General features: G+C 41.4%; 2 protein-coding genes across 2 annotated transcripts; both read left to right on the top strand.

The window, feature by feature from the left end:
* The first annotated feature begins 63 nt into the window (after window positions 1–63).
* Smim8 (small integral membrane protein 8) lies at window positions 64–2,466 on the top strand. Its single transcript, XM_059255713.1, has 2 exons — window positions 64–254; window positions 2,140–2,466. Exons 1-2 carry the CDS (start codon window positions 120–122, stop codon window positions 2,296–2,298), a joined length of 294 nt encoding a protein of 97 aa, XP_059111696.1. The 5' UTR covers window positions 64–119; the 3' UTR covers window positions 2,299–2,466.
* A 4,294-nt stretch (window positions 2,467–6,760) lies between these two features.
* On the top strand, window positions 6,761–27,565 carry C2H6orf163 (chromosome 2 C6orf163 homolog). Its single transcript, XM_059254098.1, has 5 exons — window positions 6,761–7,192; window positions 10,557–10,651; window positions 11,963–12,070; window positions 17,547–17,749; window positions 27,065–27,565. Exons 1-5 carry the CDS (start codon window positions 7,045–7,047, stop codon window positions 27,495–27,497), a joined length of 987 nt encoding a protein of 328 aa, XP_059110081.1. The 5' UTR covers window positions 6,761–7,044; the 3' UTR covers window positions 27,498–27,565.
* The last annotated feature ends 258 nt before the right edge of the window (window positions 27,566–27,823 follow it).

Raw genomic sequence — 27,823 nt, 5'->3', positions numbered from 1 at the left:
AGCCAGGGCTGCATAGCAAGACTGTCTCAAATAGAGAAAGGTTTATCAAAAAATAAGTATGAAGAAAAAAAAATATATATATATATATTGTTTTTAGGTGATATTCTTCAGTAGTCAAGATGTCTTCAACACCTGAGCCTCCAACAGTTAAGAAAGAACCACCAAAAGAGAGGAACTTTGAAAACCCAGGCCTCCGAGGGACGCACACAACAACCTTATTTCGAGCTGTGAATCCTGAGCTCTTCATTAAACCTGTAAGAAATACACCTAGGAGACTTGTTCACTTTTCTGTAGCATTTGTTTGTATCAAGGACATTTTATGCTGACTAAGAAGACCCCTAAGCTGGTCATGGTGGTACATACCTCTAATCTCAGCCCTTGGAAGGCAAGGGCTGGAGGAGAATCAGGTTTGAGGCCAGCCTGAGGCTACCACCTGAGACCTTGTCTTGTAAAGGCAAATTTTAAATGCTATTTCATATAGAAAACTCCAAAACATGCATTTATATGCTGTTAGATGCATAGCTAGATTATTTCTGTTGGTGTTGCAAACTAGTGAATATATTTCATTTGATGAACTTTATTTTTAAATATAAATTTTACTCACAAAAATAAATGAAATAAAATTTTTAAATATGATAAATATTGAAGTATTTCATACTTGATAAGAATTTCAGTAATAGTTGCCATTTTTAATTGGTTTTGTTTGTTTGTTTGTATGTATGTTTGTTTGGTTTGGTTTTTCAAGACAGGGTTTCTCTGTGTAGTTTTGGAGCCTGTCCTGGAACTCGCTCTGTAGACCAGGCTGGCCTCAAACTCACAGAGATCTGCCTGCCTCTGCTTGCTGGGATTAAAGGTCTGTGCCACCACTGCCGGATCATTGTTAACTGTTTTAAGGTTAAATGGGTCAAATTAATTAAAGTATTTAAAAATCCTTAGCTGTCATGTAATTTTAATAGTTGAAGACATTTCATGATTCTAAATTTAAACTGCTCTGAACTTGTAGCCTTTCTTAGATATTTATCCAGATGATAAAAATTGACATTTATTTTGAGACTGAGCTTTGAAAAAATAGTAGTACAGTAGTTTCCCCTTAGGTGTTTCTCTTTCCAGTTCTCTGCCAACCATGTCCCCCAAATATATTAATATTTGTTTTGACTAAAGAGGAAAAGAATATCTAATTACTTACAATATGTTATTATAATTGTTCTATTTTATTATTGTTATTAGTTGTGCATTGTGTTTAGTTTATAAACCAAACCTAATCATAGACAAGTGTTACAAGAAAAGCATTGTATATACTGTCTTAGGGTCTGGCGCAATCTCTGGTTTTAGGTGTTCACTGAGGTTCTTGGAATGTACCCTCTTTGGGCATGGGGAATTACTGTAGTAAACATGGAGGCAGAAGCAGAAACTACTGTTTGTATTAGTGCTGTGCATGTGCACTACCCAAGGAAAAGCCAGTTTATTAACTATAAACATGTACAAAGGTGGGCATGTCTGGTTTTTATATTTACAGGGATTGCAAAGAATAGAGAGGCACTTCTGGAAATCACACCCCTTTAATTCAAAGCTATATTACTTTGGTTTTTAGAATCTTGGGTTTTCCAGCACTGCCCCAAGGTAATTAAAACAGCATAGTATCTGTTTCAATCACTAAATTTCTTGAGTAGAGTAGGTTCCAGAAGAAGGGCGTATATATTTCCATTGCTGTATATAATATAAGTTATGGAAGTTTTTGTGACAGTTACCCATGTGTTTTTTGCAAGAGAGATAGCATGTGTACTATATTCCTCACATTGTAATACAATAAACTAAGTTGGAATTGCAGCTCAGAGAAGGGACAGCTGTAGAACAGTGTTCATGCCTCCCTCCTCGCTCAGCTTTTACTTCCTAAGGCAGGGGTCTAAGCTGCCCAGGCTATAAAGAGAAGACTCGAGATGAGACGCAGGAGTCTCATATCATCTGTAAATACCCAGGAGTTAAGCTGATTGAATAAAATGATTGGAATGAAAATACTGTCATTAGAATGCTGGGGTGCTAATAATGACTTGTCATGCCAAGAGGGAAGTGCAATGTGATATTTACCTCTCCTTGAATTATTAGTCTAACTGACACTTTATAATTTTCTCTCTTTGACAGAACAAACCTGTAATGGCCTTTGGATTGGTAGCCCTTTCACTTTGTGTGGCTTATATTGGTTATCTGCATGCAACACAAGAGAACAAAAAGGACCTCTATGAAGCTGTTGATAGTGAAGGGCATCGTTACATGAGGAGAAAAACATCTAAATGGGATTAAAGTGCTGGTTCCTTCAGATGGAGCCTTATTACAGGCTCTGAAATCTTCAAATGAAAGACTTTATGATAGAGTATGGAATTATGCTAATTGTTTCTTGTTCCATAATCTGTTAACGAGAAAATATACAGTTGGAAACAGTCCACTGTAGTAAATTTAGTTACAGCTGCAGCTATTATCTCATTCTTTTCCCACAAAAGATTTCTCAATATTTCTTCTATGAAAATGCCATAAGAATGGAAGTCTTTTTTGTTAAATTCTGTATAAAAAAAAGTAACCAGTACTGTTAAATTTGCATGGAGTTTCTAATGTTTTAAGGTGAATTACACCTTTGCATCCATGTTTTGCTGTTTAATAGAGAAGATACCCCCTTCAGATACTAAAATCATAACTAAATGGAAGAATAAAACAAAGTAATTGGAGTTTTTCTTTTAAAAATGTTATAGTGAACCTTATAGAAGAGAAAGTGGGGAATGACTCGAATGCATTGGCACAGGAGAAGACTTTCTGAACAGAACATCATTAGTGCAGGCACCAAGATCAACAGTTAATAAATGGAACCTCATGAAACTGAACAACTGTAAGGCAAAGGACACCATCATTCAGACAAAGTGGCAGCCTACAGAATAGGAAAGGATTTTTATCAACTCCATATCTGATAGAGAACTAATATCCAAAATATATAAAGAAATAAAACTAGGTATTTGTAGATGTAACCATCTTGTTAAATAAGAAACACAGAGCCAAATACAGAGTTAAAAGCCAAGAGGTCAGAGCAATAGTTAAGAGCTGAGACTAAAAACCTCCTTACCCTTCCTGCCGCTGCTGTCCTTCCCTCAGCCAGAGGCCTACTTCCTGTGTGTCTGTCCTTTTTATTGACTTTCTGTTCTGCCTTCTCATTGGTTGTAAACCCAACCACATGACCTCGTCACTGCCTGTCTATACAGACCTCCAGGTCCTCTATGGTTGGTATTGAGATTAAAGGCGTGTGTCTCCAATGCTGGCTGTATTCTTGAACACACAGAAATCCGCCTAGCTCTGCCTCCGAAGTGCTGGGATTAAAGGCGTGTGCCACCATCGCCCAGCTTCTGCTATGGCTTGCTATTAGCTCTGACCCCCAGGCAACTTTATTTATTAACATACAAATAAAATCACATTTCAGTACAAATAAAATATCATCATAGATATTAAAAAAATCAAATAATCCATTTAAAAAATGGGGTTACAGAGCTAAACAGACTCCACAATAGAGGAAACTCAAATGGCTGAGAAACACTTAAAGAAATGTTCAACATCCTTAGCCACCAGGAGAATGCAAATCAAAATTACCTTGAGATTCCATTTTACACCTGTCAGAATGGTTAAGATCAATAGTAAAGTTGATAGCTCATGCTGGTGAGGATGTGGAATAAGGAACACTCATCCATTGCTGGTGGGAGTGCAAACTTGTACAGCCACTATGGAAATCAATACAGTGGTTCCTCAGAAAAATGGGTACGTCTACCTCAATACCCAGCTATACCACTCTTGGGCATATACCCAAAGGACTCTACATCTTACTACGGAGACATTTGCTTAACCATATTCATTGCTCTATTCATAATGGCCAGAAGTTGGAAACAACCTAGATGTCCCTCAACAGAAGAAATGGATAAAGAAAATGTACATTTGCACAACGGAGTATTACTCAGCTGTTTAAAAAAATGACATCATGAAATTTGCAGGCAAATGGATGGAACTAGAAAAGATCATCCTGAGGTAATTCAGACCCAGGAAGACAGACATGGTATATATTTGCTTACATGTGGATATTAGCCACTAAGTAATAACCAAGCTACAATCTGTAACCAGAGAGGTTAGGTATAGAGGAATAGAGGGGACACATGGATCTCCCTAGGAGGGGGAGATAGATGTTATGGGTAGAAGGGGTGTTGGTGGGGGAATGAAAGGATCAGGTGGGGAGGAGGAGGAGGGAATATGGGAGAGACAGTTATATTGGAGTTGTGATATGGAAACCTAGTGTTGTGGAAACTTTCTAAAATATATAAAGGCCATCTAAGGAAGTCTCCAAATTATGGGGGAGATCTCTTGTCACCAAATGAACCTTCTAATACAGGGCTGAGTTATATCCAATTGAGTTATTGGCCAAAGGAATCTTATGGAAATTCCCAAACAACCCAGGCTTTTGCTAAGACTATAGGTTGTTCTCCACAAACTGACAGCAAGGCCCCACTGCTTAAGACAACTACACAACTCAGTGAACATGGAGAGGTCAAGCTGCTGCCTACATAACCTTCATCCCTGTGTTCTAGTGTCTTTGGTATGGGAAGGTACTCTGCAGGCCACCAAAAGAGAAATGAAAACTCCAAGCCATTCACAAACCCTTTGATTTACAGTGCTGTTCTGCTTGCAAAATATACTAGGGCAATGGTTGTACAAAGCTTGTGAGAGTAACCAGCCAATGTCTGATTTGACTTAAGACCCACTTCAGGAGATGCAACCTATACCTGACACTGTGTAGGTGACTGAGAACCAGAGACTGGGTATCCCAGAGACCTAGGGTAAAAGCTAATACTACTGATCATAAAAAAAAAAGAAAGAAAAGAAAGAAAGAAAGAAAGAAAGAAAGAAAGAAAGAAAGAAAGAAAGAAAGAAAGAAAGAAAAAGAAAAGTATCAACAATGACTCCTAATGATGTTCTGCTATACTCAAAGATCAGTGCTGTGCTCAGCCATCATCAGAGAAGCTTCCTCCTGCAGCAGATGGGAGCAAATACAAAGACCCACAGCCAGATACTGGGCAGAGAGAGACCTTGGAACACATCACTTTTTCTTTTCTTTTTTATTTAACTTTATATATATATTGAGATGGGGTTTCTCTGTCTAACAGTCCTGGCTGTCCTGGAACTCTCTTTGTAGACCAGGCTGGCCTTGATTGAACTCACAGACTTCTGCTTCCCTCTGTCTCCTGAGTGCTGGGATTAAAGGTGTGCACCTGACTGGGAACACACAGCTCTAAATGGGATGCCTCTATCAAATCCCTCCCCAAAGAGCTCAGGGAAGGCCAAGGAAGAGGAGGCAGAGTGTAAGAGCCAGAGGGGATTGAGGACACCAGGAGAACAAGGCTCATATGAACTCACAGTGATAGGGCCAACAGGTCCTCTGCATCTATATTATAGCTTTCAGTTTAGTATTTTTATGGGATTTCTGAGCATGTGAATGAATGAGTCTCTGATTCTTGTGCCTGCTCTTGGGACTCTTTTCCTTCTGTTGGGTTGCCTTGTCCAACTTCAATGTCATGGTTTGTGTTTTATCTTATATTCTATTTTGTCATGTTTGTTGTTATCTCTTGGAAGTTCCCCTCCCTGCCTCCTGCTTGCACTTTAAGGTGTGAGTTCTCAGTTCTTGCCACCATGCCTTTATTCCACTGTCATGGACTCAACCCTCTGCAACCATAAGCTAAATTGAATACTTTCTTTTGTAAGTTTCCTTGGTCATGGTGTTTTTGTTTTTGTTTTTTTGTTGTTATTTTTTATTTTATTTTATTTTATTTTATTTTTTGGTTTTTTGAGACAGGGTTTCTCTGTGTAGCTTTGGTGCCTTTCCTAGATCTCGCTCTGTAGCCCAGGCTGGCCTCGAACTCACAGAGATCCATGGGCCTCTGCCTCCCGAGTGCTGGGATTAAAGGTGTGTGTCATTACTGCCCAGTGGTCATGGTGTTTTATCACAGCAATAGAAAAGTAACAAAGATTCCCTCCCAAATCTGAAAATCGGGCTTGGTGATTTTGAATATAGACATAATGAAAGTAAATTTTCAATTAGAATCCCACTGTGTTTCCCAGTTTTATTGCCATGCCACCAAAGCACATTTATAATGAGTTGAAAATGATTTGGAGACTGCCTCCACTGTCCGTTAGTTAAGACTTAATTCTTTAACAAAAGCATGCTTCAAACAGAATGCTGACTAGTGCTCACTCCCATAGCCATCCAGATCCTGACTGCTGGCCTAAAGGGACCTTGCAGCTCTGATCACATTCAGGATCTTGAGATTACAGGACCTTCCTGGCTCCTGTGGAGGTGCCTGGTATAGACACAGGGGTCCACAGAGAGAGGCAAAAGATGAGAGGAAGGGGCAGCTCCTCCACAGAAGCAGAGGCTGTGAGTCTTAGGAAGATGGCCTTTAAAGCTGGAAAAGCCAGGAAACAGAGTCTCCCCAAAGCCCCTTCAAGGAACCAGCCCTCCTGGCATCTTTATTTTAGCCCTAAAATCATTTTGGATTCTGACTTCCAGAAGTTCGATAGGACAAATTTATGTTGTAGGGAAGTCATGAGGATTGTGTTCACTTGTTGGAGCAGCAAGAGGAAGCTCAGGGAAATGAGTAGCAGCCATTTCTGCTGTCAGTTGTCATTATTTCAAGTTGCTTTTATGAGCAAAGCTTGTCTTACCTAGCAACAGTTGTCAAGTAAGTTGACAACTTAGTGCTAGACACTCGGAGAGAGAAACTACTTATCTCTTCCCAAATCCAGTGTCCATAGCTTCTATGGCAGAGGCTGTTAGTACCATTCTTTAGACGTATAGCCACTGCCTAATCATGATGGATTGTTTAGTCCTTACCAGCCTCTAGCAGAATCTTAAAACCCTGACCCTCTTCCAGCTTTCTTAGAGTTCTAGCTTCTCTTGAAACTACCATTTTTTTCCTGATCCTGATATTATTTTAACTGTAAGCAGTAAAAGGAATCAGAACTTTAACTATGATCAGAAATCCAGATTATACTAATTTTGTTTGCTGTGCTGTTTGCCATAAAATAATCCCACCAGCCCCTTTCGGAGAAACCTTCAAACGGATCCATGAATACAAGCCATTTAAGACACGCTTTTACACTCACAAAGATATACTGAGTAAGTGATTTTACTCTTTTTGGGGGTGGGGGTGGGAAATCTTTTGAGACAAGGTTTCTCTGTGTTGCCCTAGCTGTCCTGGAACTCGCTCTGTAGACCAGGCTGACCTCAAACTCACAGAGATCCGCCTGCCTCTGTCTCCTGAGTGCTGGGATTAAAGGTGCAACACCACCATGCCCGGCAGTGATTTTATTATTTTCATTTGTTATAGCATAGAATAGCATTGTGTGTCATTCTCGGTTCCTTCCTGTTCGAGGTTACTTGCCTCTGTAGGAATTCTGTCATGAAATGGTAGTGTGTGGAATGCAGCCACTCTACTTAACAGTTTTGTGCGTGGGAAAGAGTTTTCAGCCTCTCAATATGTTTCTTGTTGTGAATAGGAACATTAATGTGTATCTTTTAAATTGTTTTGAAGCTTTGCTGAAATATTGTACCTGTTTAACACCTGGAACATCATAGTAAATGTGTGATCTTTCTAACTTTGCCTGTACTTGGTGACTTTTCATACATATAGGAGAGAAAATGTCTAAATACCCCAAAAATGAGTGTAAAAAACTTAGCCTTTACTTTGTAGCTATTGACAAAAGCAGATATATATAAATAATATAGGAATATTTATTACATATACATATATATATATAGTATATAAGCCAGTGAATTATAATTCATGTTTCCATTCCTCACTTACACCCAGAAAATTTTCAATCTAATCCTAGATTTTATGCATATTTTCTAAGGACTCTTCAAATATTTTTCCTGTCTTCTTTACCATGAATGTGGTAAGCTAATGGTTACTTGATTTCACTCCTAATTTACTAAAAGAGAAGTTAAAGAGCTGAACTAAAAGGCAGGAGAAATAAAATTAGAGACATCCTCTAAAACATCAGTTCCCAAACTGGTTGTAACCGTCAGCACATTGTTGGTGTGGATTACTAAATGTAATCTCTAAAATAATTTTTAGACCCAAGACAGTGCTTTCCCCATTCTGTAATGATTTAATGATACACTTTAATAGTTCCTTATACTTTATAGGACATATGAATCTAAACCATGAGCAGACAAATGTATGTAGAAGTCAGTATTTTATATTCACTTGCCTGTATTTGTCATTAAGTTATGATAAGTCAAAAGAGAGCCAGAATTCTGCCTTCGGTGTAAGTAAATTCAAAAAACACCTTCTTTCCCAGGACAGTGATTCTCTGTTGCTATCACAACCCCAGGACAGGCCTCACCATGTACCTTTTCCTCTTACACCTTTAAAACACTCTCTGTTTTGGAGTAGTTTGATTCATAGGTTGCAAAAAGGGATCAAAGAGTTCCCCTGGACCCCGGCTTTTCCCACTGGTTTCTTATGTAACCTTAGTACATTGTCAAAACTGGGAAGTTAGCACAAAAGGACAATGCTCTTAACTCACATACCTTACACACTGTTTCCTCCCTTAGAAGTGCAGTTCTGTGAAATGTATCACATGTATCCTCATGTAAGCATCACCACAAAGAAACTTCTTTGTGCTATCCAGTAACCGTCAGTCATACTTTTCAAAGTTCTGGCAGCCATCCATCTATTTCTCTGTCTTTATAATTTCATCACATAAGAATGCTACCAAATAAAATCATACACTGTGTGTCCCTTTGATGCTGGCTTGTTTTCATCTGCACAGTGGTTTCTAGACTCGTTGAAGCAGTTTTTATTAATAGTGTTTCCTTTCTCAGCATGTATGTTTTCAGAAAGTTCTGTAGATGTCTTCTGCAGTTAAGGTTGAGAACAACAAATACAATGATATTTAAACATTAAAAAGGATAATAGCACTCAACATTTGTGACCCATTTTTATGAATGTAATGAATTCATACAATACTGAGATTATATGCATCCATCTCTACCACAGTATTTACTGCTTTATGTTTTAAGACTCACTAATAGAGATGGCTCAGCAGTTAAGAGCACTCGCTGCTCTTCCAGAGGGTCCAACTTCAGTTCCCAGCACCCACATCAACTGTTTGTAACTACAGGGAATTCAATGTCTCTGGTCCCTGGGAGTACTTAAACATACTCACATACAGATACACACACCTGTTCACAAATTTAAAGTAATAAAAAATAAATCTATTAAAAAGCAAACTAATAAATTTTATAAAGATTCATTAATGATCTAATGGTAAAGTTTTATTCCAAAAACGTATCTTTCAGCTGGAGGTGATGGAAACAACTTTGAACAGAACACATAAAGTGGAATTTTGTGATGTAATTTCTTGATCCTTTTAACAAAAACCTGAAGGTTATCAGGATTTTAGTCTACCATGCTCACACTCGGTGAATTGGCTGAGTTGGTACTGCAGTCCTGCCTATTCAGCATCCAGAAACGGATATGGATACAAATGGTTCTAACATGTATTAACCCGAGTTTAGAAATCCCAGCAGAAAAGAAGCTATTTTCTCTTTACACTCTTATGCAAAAAAAAAAAAAAAAAAAAAACCTAGGGAAGAGTGTAGTTGGTCAGGCTTGACTCTGTGCCTGATTCCAGACTAGCTTCTATAAGAAAGAAAGGCCAAGCAATCTGGATGATGCCATTGGCAGCCTTACCACACCACTCAAGTGAGGGAGCTCTTGAGAGAAGTGGGGCCTGTTACCACAGTAGATGTTGAGCAAATACACATATGATTGCCAAGCTATAACAATTTAAGGGCCACCTCAGGTGAGGAGATGTGCAAACCCTGAGACTGTACCAAAGGGCTCAGTTCTTTGCTCCAGGTCCAGAATTGTGTGTCTCTCTACCTTCTCTAGAGTTACACTTTGAGTGGAGTTGTTATGTGGAAGTCCAGTTAGATCCCTAACAGAGTAATAGTGAGCTAGAAACCTAATTCACTCCACAGCTGACAGAGTGAAACTGCCCAACACTGATGAAAGGCATAGACATGATGTATTAAAGAAAGCACCCTGTCAGAAGCAAGGAGGGAGATGAAGAATGTGCCAGTGCCTTGTGCATCCACATTCTGCCTTGAGTGTGCCACATCTTGCAGGGCATTTGTTTGCATTGCCTACTGTTTAGAGCGGGTGTATGCAAAGATAACTGACTGTTTAGGCCTGAGTGATGAGTTCCTTCTTAATCAGTTAGTGGAGAACTTACTCTTCCAATGGGTATCTTCAAAGAAGAAAGTGTAGGCTGGGGATACATCTGAGTGGAAAGGAGCATGCTTAGCATGATCGGTTCAACTCTTTAGCACCAAAAATAATTAAAATGATTGACATCACCTAATAGGATGTGTCTCCTAGATGGCTCCCGTAAGTAATTAGCTGATGATAGAAAGGAAAGCCAGGCAACAGTCTACAGAGATCTGTAATACTTTTTCTCCAAATACACAGATATTGGGGCAAGTATTCTGAACCAAGAAGAGCAGCTTCAACAGGCTGCACTCAAGGAAAGCATTGCAAAAGCAGAAGCTAGAGTGTGGCAGCAGGTAAAGGCTCAGAAATCACCCTAAACCACACCTCTGCGGTTCCCTCACTCTGGGTTCCTCTAAAACTGTAAATCCAGAACAGCAAGCAAGAGCTAGCCCACACGGTCCTGACCAACTTTGGGTTCTTGAGCATGCTCTCTGCCCTCTGCATTCTTGGCTTCACCTGTAAGGAGCCAGTAGTAATGACTCCATTTCAAAGGATGGTTGAGAGGGGTCCATGAAGGAATGTACTTGGCGTGAGGTGATGCTTAGGAAGAAGCAGGTCTTGCCAAGAATTTCCTTCCAAGTTGCCCTCTGTATGGATGACTCCAGCCCCTTATTCTCATTTGATTGAAACTTTAACAGAATAGGGCCATCTTTGTTGTGAATTGCTTACTATGGTCTTCTATTCATTTATGGGCTATCTGTCTGTGCAGTATGTAATAAATACTTCTAACGTATTGCCCATTTCCCCAAATGCCTTATCTTGACCTTATCTTTATCTATTGTCTCAGAAGTCCTTGATGTCTGTTCCCTTCTCTATGTTTCCTAGGTTAACATACTCAGCTCCATATATATACATATATAGCTGCCCCACCTATAACACAAATTCTAATTGGTCTTAATAATAAAAACCTGGAGCCAGATATCGGGGTAAATGCTGAAAGAGCAGAGGAGCAGAGCACCTAGCCACTAGAAAGATTTCTTACCTCTACCAAATCCTCAACCTGAAAGAGAACTGAGCTCCTGTCTCCTCCCACCTTATATTCTTCTCTCCGCCCAGCCGTATCACTTTCTGTCTCCACCTCCCTAGTGCTGGGATTAAAGGTGTGAGATCCCAAAGGCAGGGATCAAAGGTGTGAGCCACCACTGTCTGGCTGTGTTCCTCTTTTAGACTGGATCAATCTTGTGTAGCCCAGGGTAGCCTTGAACTCACAGAGATCCATCTGCCTCTGCCTCCTGAGTGCTGGGATTAAAGGTGTGTGCTACCACTGCCTGGCCTCTATGGCTAACTAGTGGCTTAGCTCCATACTCTGATCTTCAGGAAAGCTTTATTTGTTAGATCACAACCACAATACCACTTCACCTGCCTTTAATAATTCTGAAGACAGCAAAGGTAGCCCGATGCTCGGTGTGTTATGTGTATCTGGCTAAGGCAGCCAGGGCTCTGTGGGAAGCAGGAGTAGGCACAGTGCAATTAGGGACCCCAGGGTGGCTGCTCCTTTTCATTGAGCATGAAGACCTAATAATTTACCAACTTCTTGAATAATGACCAGCTTTTCTGTGCGTTCCCTGAAATATTAATAGATAAATGGACCTTTTCTTTCAAAGGCTGCTGAACTCCAAAAACAAGCAGTGGAAAAAGCACTGGAGGATGCAAATGACAGGCACAAATTTGAAATTCAGATGCTGGAAGAACAACATCAAAAAGACTTAAAGGTTTTCTATATGATGACTCGCTCATTGTCTTTTCTAAAGCATTTAACTTGGTAAAGACGGGGTGCTTATGTTAGTTGACATGGGGAGAAGGGGTGGGGATGGTTAGTAAAGTTCAGGTTAGTATTTCATAAAGGTTGGGAGGGAACCACGGCGATTCACAAGACACAGGGTTCTGTCATAGCCTTTCGTAGCACGGATCTCCATTGTAATTAAATAACTGATTATAAGACTAGCTGTTTAGTGTCAGGTTTCCCGGCATGACCGCAGCCTCCACACGGGCAGTCTGAACTGCTTTTTCTGAACTGCCAAGAGAGACATATTAGCTATCCCTGACGTGTTCCCAGTAGGCCGATGGTCACAGATAAGAGGACCTCTTTTTTTGTTGTTTGTTTTAAATTTTCACTGTGATATGTATTCATTGTACATGACAATGTGCTACATGACATTCCAGTGTGTACACATATATGTATGTATCATATGTATACTTGTTAGTATATATTGTATGTTGGAAATATCACCTCAAACCTTTCCTTCTCCATTCTCACCCTGCCCAGGAGTTCCCTTTGTTTCTCTGGGTAATTTTTCTTCTCCTTTTATACTGTATGTACATGCATGATTTATGTATAAAATCTAGGAACCACATACGAGAAGAAGCATGAGATTTCTTTCTAAGACTGGCTTAATTCATAAATTACCTCTAGCTGCATCCATTTTCTTGGAAACAACAACAAACTCCATTGTGTATACATACCACATTTTCCATATTGTTCTTCTGTTGTTAGATACTAAGGCTGGCTAAGAGGAACTTTCTAACTTGCAAGCTGGTCAATGTTCCCATCAGAGGGATCCCCTGCTTAGTTCAATATTTCTGTCACAAAACCTGTTCAGAGGGCCAGAATACAGAACTGTCTTCACATTTGCCAAGGGGGAGACAGAGGAGGACTAGATACATGTGTGGGATACATGGGCGGAGGCTACAGGCAAGCGACAGAGATCTTAATGATGTGACGGCTTAGGGTATGGGCCGACATATTCATGGTTTCTACAAGGAGCACCTAGCATATGCCAGGTGTGTATGAATTGAGGTTAAATGGACTGCCCTTGACCTCAGAGGATCAATGGGAAAGGGAGCTCTGCCCCACAGTTCCCACCTAGCCATAGGATAGTCTCTGCTTGGCCCCAGCAGCCCACTCCAGCCAGGTCTGGATGGTTGCTAATGGGAGTCAGCTGTGTCAGCAGCCCACTGCCCAACCTCAGAGAAAATAACGACGTAGGAGTCAACGTGCCCATGAGGAAAACAAGCCAAGAACTCCAGAGCATGAAGCAAACAGTAGAACACTTCGTTGTACTCTTTTTTTTTTTTTTATGAAATAAGCCAAGTGCTAAAGACATCTAGAGATGTTAACATTCGAACTATTTTATTATTAAAAACTAGAGATTTAACCGGGCGGTGGTGGTGCACGCCTTTAATCCCAGCACTCGGGAGGCAGAAGCAGGGGGATCGCTGTGAGTTCGAGGCCAGCCTGGGCTACAGAGCAAGTTGCAGGACAGGCTCCAAAGCTACACAGAGAAACCCTGTCTCGAAAAACCAAAATAAATAAATGAAATAAAATAAAATAAATGAATAAATAAATAAAAATTTAAAAAAAGCCTAGAGATTTAAGAGACAAAGCCTTCTGCAGTGAAAAGGTAGCATTTCTAAACAACCAATATTTTTTTCTGTAACTATTTTTAAAATTTACCACTTGAAGCCATTCTAGAAAGAGCATTAAAGTTAGATTCTGTTGTTTCTTCCCCCACCCTTTTGATTTTGGTGTGTGTGTGTGTGTGTGTGTGTGTGTGTGTGTGTGTGTGTGTGTGTTATGCATGTGAGTGTGCAGGTGTGCATGCCCAAACATGCATGTAGAGGCCAGAGGAGGACTTCAGAGTATTTCCCCCCTCTTTAAAAATAAATGTGTGTGTGTGTGTGTCTGTGTGTGTGCACGTGTGCACAATATGTATGTGTAGTAGAGAGCAACTGCTAGAGTCATTTCTCTCCTTTCAACCATGTGAGCCCCAGGGATTGAACTCACGTAGTCAAGCTTGGTGGCAGGCTCCTTTGCCCACTCAGCTATATTTCAGACCCCAGGGTGTCTTTCTTTGTTGCTTTATTGCCTTTAATCAGGGTCTCTCTCACTGGTCTGTAAACTCACTGATTTGGCTAGACTGGCTTGCCCAGTGATATTCCAGGACCCCCCTGTCTCTGTCCCCCAATCCTGGGGTTACAGGTATGGACAGTCATGCCCTAGCTCTATAGGTGGATGCTGGGGGTTCAAACTCAGGCCCTCATGCCTGCATGGCAAACACTTCACTCTCCTACCTCCCCAGCTCCTGACTGTTTTTGAAACAGAGTCTCACTAGGTAGACTGGCCTCAAACTCGTGATAATCCTCTTGCCTTCTGAGTGCTAGGATGTGCTACTACACCCAATTTCGTCCTACTCTTGAAGTAGCCAAAATGAGAAATTGAAAACCTTTCTCTTGGGCTGGAGAGATGGCTCAGAAGTTAAGAGCACTGACTGCTCTTTCGGAGGTCCTGAGTTCAATTCCCAGCACCCACATGGTGGCTCACAACTGGATCTGATGCTCTCTTCTGGTGTGCAGACGTACATGCAGACAAAACACCCATATACATAAAATATATGAATAAATTTTAAAAAAAAGAATCTTCTCTTGAAGACATTGGATTCTAACAATTTTTTTCAGTGTGGGGGATTGAACTCGGCTTCACTTCTGCTAGGGCAAATGCTCTGTCACTGACCTATACACCCACTTCTTCTAATAAATAATTTTTCATTGAGATGGTTTTTCTAAGAAGCTAAAAGTGAGTCCATCTCCCTTGACACTGAGAACTCTCTTGCTCTGTAGCCTCCACTGAGGGCTCTACTGAGTAGTAAAGGAGCTGGCTCCCTCAGGCTCTCAGAAAGGACGCTAACGGGGGCTAAGCAAAATTCAAGCAGGACAACTCAGGGTGCTTTTAGTGCTTTACACCCTGGGTAAGATTTCACTCTAAAAAAGAAGGAGAGAAGGTGAGGAGGGAAGGAAGAAGAGAGGGAGGAAGGCCAGACCCATATACTAGCTTACAAAATTGTGACATTTTCTAGAAAGAAGAGAAGTTAATGAGTTTCTTCAAAGACGCTATCATCTCAGCCAGTGATGAAGGGAACTGATACTTGAGAACTCTTGTCTACATCTCTAGTTCTGTCTCTAACTTGCTGTGTGAAGTAACTTAATTCCTTTATGTTCTCTTGACAACCTTGAAGTAGATAAAAATTTGCCTTTTAATGAAGATTTTCGAAAGTTCAGGACATATTTAATTGCTCTTCATTCCTTGAATATGATTCTGATACAATACTCATTATGCAATGACAAAGAACACATATCAAATATCAAATTGTAAATCCGAATGCTGTCCTTGATCTTCTCCATTGTATAGTGAGTCCTCTCAGGACGAGGGTCCAAGCATTCTTGTGTTTGTAGTATCTTGACCCAGCAGAGTGCTGGCACACCATAGAGTTAGGAATTTCCAAAATGGTGACAGGTTTTCCGTTTAGGTCCTTTTGTGAGATTTCTCCACAAATAATGGTTTAACTGTTGCTCTCTTTTTCTACTTGGTTGAAAATACTCCACATGTCCTCCTACCCTAGAGCAGTGGAGCTCCTGTCCCCTCCATGAATGAGGAAGGGTAGCGACCCTAATGATGAGGAATGTGGAGCATCAGTAGGGACTGGAGTGATGTGCCTGTTTCCTTCCTGAGCCTCAGATTCCCTTCATGGTATTTATCTATGCCATTTTTCCAATATCACATCTTGTATTTACATGTATAAAATGATACTGTGACAATCAATAAAAACATGTAGTTGGAGCTATAGGCCCAATGATAGCCTAGCATCTGTGAAACCCTAGGTTTGGCCACCAGCACTGAAAAAGAAAAGAAAATTAAAAGATTAAAAGCAGCCAAAAACATATGCTTAGCTACGTTCATAGCAGCATTATTTGTAATAGCCAGAACCTGGAAACAACCTAGATGCCCTTCAACTGAAGAGTGCATAAATAAAATGTGGTACATATACACAATGGAGTACTACTCAGCAGAGAAAAACAATGACATCATGAGGTTTGCAGGCAAATGGATGGATCTAGAAAAAATCATCCTGAGTGAGGTAACCCAGACTCAGAAAGACAAACATGGTATGTTCTCACTCATAGGTGGATACTAGATGTAAAACAAAGGATGACTAGACTGCTACTCGCAACCCCAGGGAGGCTACCTAGAAAAGAGGACCCTAAGAAAGACACAGGGATCGCCTAATGACAGAGAAATGGATGAGATCTACATGAGCAAACTGGACGTGAGGGGGGTAATGAAGGGCAAGGGTCAAGGGAAAGAGAGCTTAGGGGAGCGGGAGATGCCAGCTGGATCTGGATCAAGAACAGAGAGGGAGAACAAGGAAAAAGAGACCATGATAAATGAAGACCCCATGGGAATAGGAAGAAGCAAAGTGTTAGGGAGGTCCCCAGAAATCTACAAAGATGCCTCCACAATAGACTACTGGCAATGGTCGAGAGAGAGCCCAAACTGACCTACTCTGATGATCGGATGACCAAACACCCTAACTGTCGTGATAGAACTCTCATCCAATGACTGATGGAAATTGATGCAGAGATCCACAGCTGGGCCCCAGGTGGAGCTCCAGGAGTCCAATTGGTGAGAGAGAGAAAAGGGATTGTATGAGCGAGAGATGTTGATGATTGGGAACAGCGCAGGGACAAATAGCCAAACTAGTGGAAACACATGAACTATGAACCAATGGCTGAGGAGCCCCCAAATGGATCAGGCCCTCTAGATAAGTGAGACAGTCGATTAGCTTGATCTGTTTGGGAGGCATCCAGGCAGTGGGACTGGGACCTGTCCTCAGTGCATGAGCTGGCTGTTTGGAACCTGGGGCCTATACAGGGACACTTTGCTCAGCCTCGGTGAAGGGAGGAGGGGACTGGACCTGCCTGGACTGAATCTACCAGGCTGAGCTGAATCCCCAGGGGAGTCCTTGCCCTGGAGGAGATGGGAATGGGGGGTGGGATGGAGGGAGGGCAGGAGAGGGGGCACGGGAGGAGGGAGGACAGGGGAATCCGTGGCTGATAAGTAAAATTAAATTAAATTATAAAATAAAAAAAAGCAGCCAAAAAACCTTTAACCATACCCCTCTCACCTATTTTCATTTTGCACACTGCCTTTCAATGTGATCATATATATTATATATATATAAATAATTTAAATGAAAAATTTCCATATAATTCACAGCTACTTTTAGATCGCCTGTTTAACAGGTTCTATTTTATCAGATAAATGAAACTTTGATGGATCTAGCCTCTACTATTCATTTTAAGGCATCAAGCCTGTAATATCTAAATCAAGTTTTTCCATTCCCTTTCTTTAAGGCCGTAGAAGAGAAAACCAAGATGGAAATGTTTCAAAACATGGATGAGGAACTGAAGAGGGAGAACTCTGCCGCAGAACAGCGGATGGTCCACAGAATCCAGAGGATTATGATGGAGTGCCACAGAGAAAAGATAGCGGCTGTGAATAAAGCCAGGGAAGAAGAAAGAGAGATTGCCCAGAAAGCTGTTCAGGAACAGAGAAGGTACGCCAGAGAACACGAGCATCTGCTCAGTTAGAATCCACCTAGAGAAAGAAATACGGTTAAGATGTCTAAGTGAATACTGCCCAGAGTTTCCTGGTTCTGTAGTGAGGTATCTCCATCACTGGAATGAACAAAAGTAGGAGACAGGCCAGAGAGAGTCAGGAGTCCAGGGCTTGTTGGATATAAGAGAATATCATGTTTCCAGATGTTGAGTTGCCTGCCCGAGACCCCCAAGCTCTAACAGTAGAACCAAGATGGAGTCTTCCTGTTCGTCCTCCAATTCTGGGTTTGTCCCTTTTGGTTTTTTGCCGCTTTACGTAAGCTTGTCTAGTTGTGTATAATTGATAGGTAAAATCTTAAAGACAAATCTCTCCCAGAGTTAAAAAAAAGAAAGAAAACAGGCTGGAGAGCTGTGGCACTCAGGTTGCCTCTCTTCTGCCTCGAGGATGTCTTTGTGAACAGAGAGCGTTTGCTTAGAGAATGAGTTGTGGTCTAGCAGAGTGGAGGTCAGGCCCCCTTCTCCCTGCCCCTACCTCTCCTTCTGAGGAGCTCTGGCTCTTCTTCCGGAGTCTCTTGGTTCACCCCTCACACACTGGCAGTCTCCTGTACCCTCCCTTGTCCATTGTTTTTTTCCCTTCTGCTTCTCCTCTGTGAGACGTTAATATCAGTTGTTTTTTTTTTTTCAATTTCCATCTTTTATTGACAAGATTAGAGAACTGCCATGACTGTTAGTTAAATCTACCCAAATAGAATGTCCATTTTGGTCACTCATGGTTCCCAAATGTCTCAAAGAGAGCCTGGACCATGGTAAGCATTTGTTAACATTAAAACACGGTTCTTATCTCAGAGAGAATAGACAAAAGTTTATTCAAGAGCGAAACATGAGTTACCTGGGCCTAGAAAGAAGATTCAGGTTATCTCCAACTCCATGGCTACAGGTTCATGCATGTGTTTATGTGTTCACATGTATGTTTGTATTTATGTGTGTATGTTCACACTGTGTGCATGCATAGAGAGGTCAGAGGACAAACTCAGGTGTTGTTCCCCAGGCACTACCCAAAACCTTTTTTTTCCCCCATGACACAGGTCTCACGCTGGGCTAGATTCTGGCATGTAGGCTTGTAACAAGAATCTTAAAAGTTCCTCTTAGGGGTTGGGGATTTAGCTCAGTGGTAGAGTGCTTGCCTAGAAAGCACAAGGCCCTGGGTTCAGTCCTCAGCTCTGAAAAAAAAAAAAAAAAAGTTCCTCTTAATAAAATCAAACCTGGAGGCACTGGAAGCCTCTGAGTCCTCATCCCGAATGAATCTCAGCTGAATTGCTATTCAAAAGCCTGAAAGCTTAACCAGCTTAGTTCCTGGTTTTCATGCCTTATATACCTTTCTGCCATCACTTCCTGGGATTAAAGGCGTGAGTCACCATGCCTGGCTATTTCCAGTGTGGCTTTGAACTCACAGAGATCCAGATGGATCTCTGCCTCCCAAGTGATAGGATTAAAGGTGTGAGTGCCACCATTTTCTGTCCTCTGATCCCAGATAAGTTTATTAGGATGCACAATATATTGGGGAACACAATATCACCACGTAGGCTAGTCTGGCTGGCTAGTGAGTCCCAAGGCCCACCTGTCTCGGCCTCTGCAGATCACAAGCATGCATCAGCATGCTAGGTTGTTGCAGTTTTCTTTTTTTAACATGGGTTTTGGGAATCAAACTCATGTCCTCATGCTTACCCAGCAAGCACTTTATTGACTGAGCAGTTTCCACAACCTCTTGTGAAGTTCTCACGCCAACAGAACGAAGAGCTATAAATCAAAGAATCTTTAAATACATTGGTGGAAACATTGAGTAGGGAGGGGTGTCACAGAAAAGGAAGTCTCTATTGTGACTTCAGGTGTGACCTGGTGACATTATTAATCTTTGGGTTGGGTTGGTGGAAGTTAAGGAGTCCTTTTGCACATTACAAAAAGAATTTACCCGATAATCCACAAGGATGCTAGGTCAAACACAGAAATATGCAATAGTAACTATTTGGGAGGTTAAACATAGCCTGAGGTAATATGGCTCTGGACCTGTAACATCCGATTTTCCACATCACTGAAGTTTTAATCAGTCCATCCATCAGTCTTGTAGAATGCCTAACACAGATCCAGGTTGTTCTATGGAACAAGATCATTCACTCTTTGTTGTTTTTATTTATTATTTTCTTGGGGTGGTAGGGTTTGAACCTAGAGCTTTGTGCATGGTTGGTAGGTGCTCTAGAATTGAGCTACATCCCTTGTAAACTGCTGAACAAATGCTACAAAATTATTCTGATCAGCTAAATTATGCAGGGTACCAGATCTTATCTCTAGGTATTACTAAATTTCAGGCTTCTTTAGACACTTGCAGAAACTAATTTGTGGAGAGAGACATAATTAAAATTCTGCTAAAGAATTTATTTGCATACTGTGCTGGTTTATACCGATAACTTGATAGAATCTAGGGACACCTTGTATATAAAGCTCTGGGAGTGCCTGAGAGGGTTTGTAGGTTGGGCTAGTTGAGGTGGGAAGACTCACCTCAGATGTGGGCTGGAGATTCTAGAATGCATAGAAAGAAGAATGCATGCTGAGCATCCTCAGTCTCTGTTTCCTGATTGGATGCAATGTGACTCTGCTGCCATGCAGTCCTCTCCAAGATGGACCACACCCCACGCTGTAGGCAAAAATAAAACCTTGCTTTCTCAGGTTGCTTGAGTCAGGTGTTTTGCTGCAGCAACAGGAAAATTAACTAGTCAGAAAGTCAATATGAAGGAGTGAGACAGTTGCTGTGATAAACCTGACCATGCGGTTCTTAGAACTGGTTTGTAGGATTGGGGCAAGAGTCTGGAATTTAGGGTAGAAAACTCCTTCACTGCTGTAGTCAGAGCTTAGTGGACTGTTCCGGTGGGAAGAACATAATGGCAACAGAAATGCAGATAGTGGAGCCAATGCTGTTTCAGAGCAGAACAAGAACTCTGTCAGGAAGTGGGCTAGAGACCCTTCATGTGATACCTGCAGATTTCCTAACCTCTTTACAGATGAGTAATAATCCCATTGTTTATAGATATCATATACACCACATTTTTACCTGTTCATCAATTGAGGGACATCTGCTTTGATTCCATTTCCTAGCTATTGTGAATAAACAGCTATCCCACAATGATCAAAGATGAACATGTATCTCTGTAGTGCAGTATAAAATCCTTCCGGTATATGCCCAGGAATGATGTGTAGTAGTTCAACTCCAGACTGATTTACATAGAGGCTGTACTATAACTTACTCTCTTACCAACAGCATGTAAGGGCTCTCTTTCCCCCACATCTACCCTAGTGTTTGTTGTTTATACTTCTGATGATGGCCATTCTGACTGAGCTGAGGTGGAATCTTAAAGTGGTTTTGACTTGCATTTCCCTGATAGCTAAGGGTATAGAACACGTTTTTACCCATCTCTAATGGCTATAATTTTATGACAACTACCTTTATTCAATAACCACTGCACGTAGACCCTTTATATATTTCTCAAATCTCTTTCTGGGGGGCGATAGGCTTAGTGGAAGATGCCTATAACCTAGCCCTCAGAAGCTGAGGCAGGATGAACAGGAGTTCATACCAGCTTGTGTGGTTCGTAATAAGATCTAGCCCACCAGACACAAGTGAAATTTGTCTCAGAAATGTAAGTAAACTAGCTAGTTACCATTTGAGGGAGAGTCTATCATCTTGCATATCTTCAGATTAAGTTCTGAGTCATAGGGAGAGACTGAACGGACTATGAAAGGTCATCTGAAGAGGAAGTGGTAGGGACTGAATCAAACCCTGGCCTGTGTTCTATTTGCAATTGTCCATTTGCTAACCTGTTCTATAGGAAGTCATTAGAGTTGCTGAGTGAGTTTTTCCACTTCACCTGAACTTACCAAGTGTCTTCTGAATCAATGGATTTGAAACTGAAGCTCTGGTAGAAAGAATTTAAGTCCTTTCCTTAATATTAAATAAAGTAACCGAAGCATGACTTCCTCATCTGAGCACAGTACTGGTTCAAATAACGCACAGGGATTGAAAGACTTAAATGAAGAGATCAAGTAAAGTGGGGTAGGTTATATAGTAAGGACGGCTTCTGGAGGAAGTTGTCTTGTGCTGGCCTTGAGGAGAGAATCTGATTTTGGAGAGAGACATAAGAATGAAAACAGAATGAGCGAAGACAAGAAAGTCTCTTGTATAATGAGACATGGCCAATGGAAGGTTTGAGTCTTACTGAACCCCCAAATGCAAGTGTGCTACAGAAGGCTGGCCTCTGGATATTTCCTCCACACCCTTGTTTATATAATTCCTCGAACCCCAACTCCAGCACAAATTTTCTCTTTCTCCTCCCTCTCTCAGTTTTTCAAGACAGGATTTCTCTGTGTGATAGTCTTGGCTATCCTGGAACTTGCTCTGTAGACCAGGCTGGCCTCGAACTCACAGAAATCCGCTTGCCTCTGCCTCCTTAGTGCTGGCATTAAAGGCATGTGCCACCACTGCCTGGTGAAAGGCATGGATTCTCTTAAGCTTTTGTTATTCACAAACCTAGCTATTATAAATTTTGGTATGATCTGCAACAACAAAATGTATTAATGGGAACTACATTTGTATAACCCTTATATGTATTCACATGTATTGCCTGCCCATTGTATGCACACCAGCCATGTCATATAGAGAAGATCCAAAGATAAAAGGGCCACAGCCTCCCTGCTTGTGTCCCAACCAGTGTGTGGCTTCAATTCCAGAGCTTCAAGTAAATCATCAGAATTTAGAGACACCTAGAGCTGAGGTCAAAAGGCATAGATTTCAAAGAATCAAAAATTCAAGATCTGAATTGGCCTGAGAGAAATTGGAAAGATATATAGAAAAATGCCAGATTTTTGCTGGGAGATTTTGCCATCAGGGAATTTGGAAAGGAGGTGGATACCTGGGATAGACTTTGTTAGCTCAGTGTACCTAAGGTTAGTGCTGGGGACTTTCCAGTTCACCCAGGAATCACATCTTCCTCTTTGGGGATGTTGGATGGGGTCATGGAAAGTTCTTTCCAGCTTTGAAGCATTATTATAATTATTCTTTTTCAATAAAAATTCAGGAGTCAGATGTTGGGATCAGAGCCTGAAAGATCAGAGAAGCTACTAGTCGTTCCTACCTGCTCTGTTCCTTCCTCCAAAGAGCCAGATCCCTTTCTGCCCCGCCTTACTGCTTCCTGTCCAATCTGTCATCAGTCTTCCAAAACTTCTGTGGTTAATTTTGGTCAGCTAGTGGCTAACTCCACCCTCTGGCTCCAAGAAAGCTTTATTTGTCAAAACATGCTCAAAATATCACACAACACAGCTTTTTCTTTTTTCTTTTTTTCATTTTTCTTTATTAAGAAATTTTCTACTCACTCTACATACCACCCACAGATTCCCTCCTCCTCCTACCCTCCAGCCCTCCCTCCCTAGCCATCCCAAACCCCCACATCCCCCAAATCAAGGTCTCCCATGAGGAGTCAGCAGAGCCCGGCACACTGAGCCTAGCAGGGTCCAAGCCCCTCCCCACTGCACCAAGGCTACGCAAGGCATCACACCACAGGCACCGGGCTCTCAAAAGCCTGCCCATGCACCAGGGATGGATCCCAATCCCCCTGCCTGTGTGCCTCCCAAACAGTTCAAGCCAAATAACCATCTTCCATATCCACAGGGCCTAGTCCAGTCCCATGGGGACTCCACAGCCACTAGTCTACAGTTCATGGGCTTTCACTAGTGTGGCCGGTCATCTCTGCATGTCTTCCCATCATGATCTCGATGTCCCACCCCCCCTGCAGAATCCCTCCTCTCTCTCACCAATTGGATTCGCGTACCTCAGCCTGGTGCCTGGCCATGGATCTCTGCATCTGCCTCCATCAGTCACTGGACAAAGGCTCTATGATGACGGTTAGGGTATTCACTAGACTGATCACCAGAGTAGACCGGTCCAGGCACCCTCTGGACCACTGCCAGCAATCCAAGGTGGGGTCATCCTTGTGGATTCCTGAGAGCCTCCCCGGCACCCTGCCTCTTCCTATTCCCATGATGTCCTCATCTATCATGGTATCTCCCTCCCTGCCCTCCCATTCTGTCCCTGTTCCAGCTTGACCCTCCCATTTCCCTATGTTCTCATGCCCTACTCCTCACCCTCTGTCACCCCCCCCCCCACACTCCCAGTCTGCTCATGTAGATCTCATCCACTTCTCCTTCACTGGGTCATCCATGTGTCCCTCCTAGAGTCTTTCCCTGTTAGCCTCTCTGGAGCTGACAACCCAACTTTTTCTGCCCTAGGCCCTAGAGGCCTTAGTCCCAGCCTTACTAACAACCCATTGGTTTACTCAAACACCAGGCTACATCCTGAGGATGTGTATGAGTATGAATTTAAACCTCCCTACAGCATGGCTACTGTTACAAATGCCTCCATTCTCCTTTCCAGCTTCTAGATTCGGAGGCCAAGTCTGGTTCCTCCTTGGCAGGGTTGCCTGTATCCCAACAGTCCTAGATGCTGGCAGTTAGGGTTTTGTTTCCTGGGTTTGTTCTTTTCTGTCTTGATTTCTATCCCTGTCCTTCGTCTGTCACTAGTTCACATCCTCTTTGTACCCCAGAAGGTTGCAGAATGATACAGGATGGTCTCTCTGACTCACTGCACCAAGATTTAGCTTTCTTACTGTTACCAGAATAGTATTCTTAAATGTTGTTTTCATTGTGTTATCTTACTGACAAAACATTTTATAGGGACCTCTTATGAGAATGAAGCAAGTAGTAGCTAAGAGCAGCCACTCCCCTGCTTCCTCGGTTATGTGTGTGACACCGAACAATAGTTCTAATGGTTCTTGCTGAGCCTCACACTCCTTACCCATCACGAGAGAATAACAGTGTAAGTAAAAATAGTAACAGGCCTCAGTGGGTTCCTTTGCAAATTAAATGAGTAAAATGCTTAGACTAGTCCCGAGGACGCGGTAAGCGCTAAGCGTTAACCCTTGCTGTTAATAGTGGATATAACCCAGCTGTGTGGTAACTAGAGATAAATGACGTTCCATCAGCGTTAGGGAAGTCTCTCAGGTTTGAAGTAAGGCTGAAGGAACTAGGAAAAGGAAGAGAATTTCAACTTTGAAGGTGGATTTTAGACAACAAGCTGATTAATATATACACAAAAGCCTGTAAGTTTGCTTGGCACATGGTAACAGTTCAATAGGGTTAGCTGCTATAAAGTATCATTTATAGTTTATCTGTCTACATATCTGTATGTATCCAACCCATATATATATATGTATAATATATAAACACATACATATATATCTATATAAATATATATATAATGTATAACACACATATCTATATCTATATATAGATATAGATATAAAATACAAGCAACCAGAGGTCAGATCATTGAGCAGCATGGTCTGAGAACCCTCAGGGCCCCTGACTCTTTGACAGGGAAGGCGCAAATCCATGAAATCAAAACTCATTTTTGTTTGGCAAGAAGACATTGTTATTTCTTTTTTTCTCTCTTTCTCTAATGAGTGTTATATTTTTTCAGGAGTTTTAATATGTAGGATATCACAATATATTTGAATAACATGAAAAACCAGCTTTGTTTTAAACCACACATAAATTTTGCAAATGAATGTAAAATTATGCCAGTCTTTAAACCAAATATTATATTTTATTTTGGAAAATATTTTTCATAAAAATATTTGTGTTGCCGGGCAGTGGTGGCGCACGCCTTTAATCCCAGCACTCGGGAGGCAGAGCCAGGCGGATCTCTGTGAGTTCGAGGCCAGCCTGGGCTACTAAGTGAGTTCCAGGAGAGGCACAAAGCTACGCAGAGAAACCCTGTCTCGAAAAAAAAAATTGTGTTAAAGTATAATTGACTTATTGTTATTTTGCATTAATTGATAAATGTTTTTTTAAAAATGTCTGTCTTTTAGCCTCTAATTCTGTTAATGTCAATAGATAAAACTTTCTGCTGGGTGGTGGTGGTGCACGCCTTTAATCCCAACACTCCGGAGACAGAGGCAGGCGGATCTTTGTGAGTTCGAGGCCAGTCTGGTCTACAGAGCAAGATCCAAGAAAGGCGCAAAGCTACACAGAGAAATCCTGTCTTGAAAAAAAAAACAAAACAAAAACAAAAACAACAACAAAAAACCTCATAGAAACTATTTTTGGGGGTTACTCAGTATTTTGAGTGTAAAAGGATTTTGGTCCTGTGATCAGATAATCTATAATTAAATATAGCTCAGTTTAAATCAAGATTAAACCTAAAGCTAACCTATGAGTATAAAGTTTGCATCCGTCTGTCCTAAAGATGAGCAACAAGGATTTGGTGGCTTAGGCCTATAATCTCAGCACCCAGCACTGAGGAGGTGGATCACAAGTTGGAGGTTAGGATCAGGGAGTTTGCTGTGAGATTGTCTCTAGCAGTGTCAGAAACTACGCCTATAAAAGCTTACCGATATGGCTGCCTAAACTTGAACCAAACAAGGGCAGCAGTGATAGGCATGTCAAAGTGGAAAGGGAAAGCCCAGGAGGCCTCACTTCTACACAGAGAACTACAGGCAGCAGAGGAACGCTGAGAGTGGGAGAATAGTTTTCCCCAGGGAAGAACACAGCTGGTTATCTAACACCAAACAGTGAGCTGAAACACGCATACAGGTTAACATTATACATATCGAGCAGGTTGTATTTAGGAATATATATGTGCATATATAAATACATATGCATGTAACAACAGTTGATGAAAAAGAGGACATAATCTGGACATCAAAAAGAGAGCAAGAATTGGTGTATGGAAGGACTCAAAGGGAGAAAAGAGAATGGAGAAATGATGTAATTATATTATAATCTCAAAAATAAAAGAGTAGAAGGTCAGCATGAATCACATAGTTGATTCAAGTTCACTCAAAGCAACAAAAGTCAAACATTAATGATACTGTCTCAAAGAAATAAACCAACAAAAAGGAGCTGAATTGATAAGAAGTTTAGGGGTTTAGGACTGTGTCTCTTCATTTATCTCTTTCTGGCCAAAGTGAACTCAGATCCCCGTTGCTGCCACTGGGCATCACACTTGTGGCTTTGCCCCAGCCCATGGCAGAGAAATTGATGGACAGCCTCTGAGAACAATTTTTAGATTGATTGTTGATAGCTAATATATTCTGAAAGCTCATCATGTATGCCAGGTTTCTCGAGTTGGTGACTCTTCTGTGACTAATGATAAATTCATTGTTTTTAGTGGCTAGTCAATCTAATTTGTAAACCTGTATGATCTTTTGCAGCAAGGCCATGGAGGAATTTGTGAGTACTGGTGTAACGGCTATTAAAGACCAGAAGACAAGCTTGGGCCAGTTGATCAAAGCAAAGGAGCATGAAATGAACGCCTACTATGGCCTGGCTCAGAGGCAGAAGCAAGAAGAAGTGCAGGTAGTGCTCCAGGAAGCCGAGAAAACACACCAGGCCAATCTTGACAATGTGATGGACAAGCTCGTCAACACCCAGGGGGAGCTGGTGTCTGTGGCAAGGCAGCTGGGAATCATGACAAACTGGAAAGATTTCCTGGAGGAGGAACTACAGGAGACCAGGGCAGCATTTCAGAAGTATATCAATTATACCTTCCCCAAGCTCTCCCCAGGACATGCCGACTTCATTCTGCCGGAAAGAAAGAAAACACCTTCCCATCTTCCTCACGACAATACAAAGAATACTAACTAGACATCAGCTGACATGTCACCCCAAAAGACAGCGTTTCAAAGCTGAATAAATACACTCAATACCACTTACTGATATTTGTTCAGAGTACTATTTGGCTGTAAGAATTTTTAATTGACTTTTTAAATTATCATAGAAGTTATAGATTTCTGTTTTTTTCTATTTTTTGTCATTTTCTTTTTAATTTATTTATTTTTATTTTGTGTGCATTGGTTTTTGTTTCGTTTTTTAAGATTTATTTATTTATTATATGTACAATGTTCTGCCTGCACTCCAGAAAAGGGCACCAGATCTCATTATAGATGGTTGTGAGCCACCATGTGGTTGCT

This window comes from Peromyscus eremicus, chromosome 2 (genome assembly GCF_949786415.1).
Source record: "Peromyscus eremicus chromosome 2, PerEre_H2_v1, whole genome shotgun sequence".
NCBI lineage: Eukaryota > Metazoa > Chordata > Mammalia > Rodentia > Cricetidae > Peromyscus > Peromyscus eremicus.
This window is presented reverse-complemented; position numbering and strand designations above follow the sequence as displayed.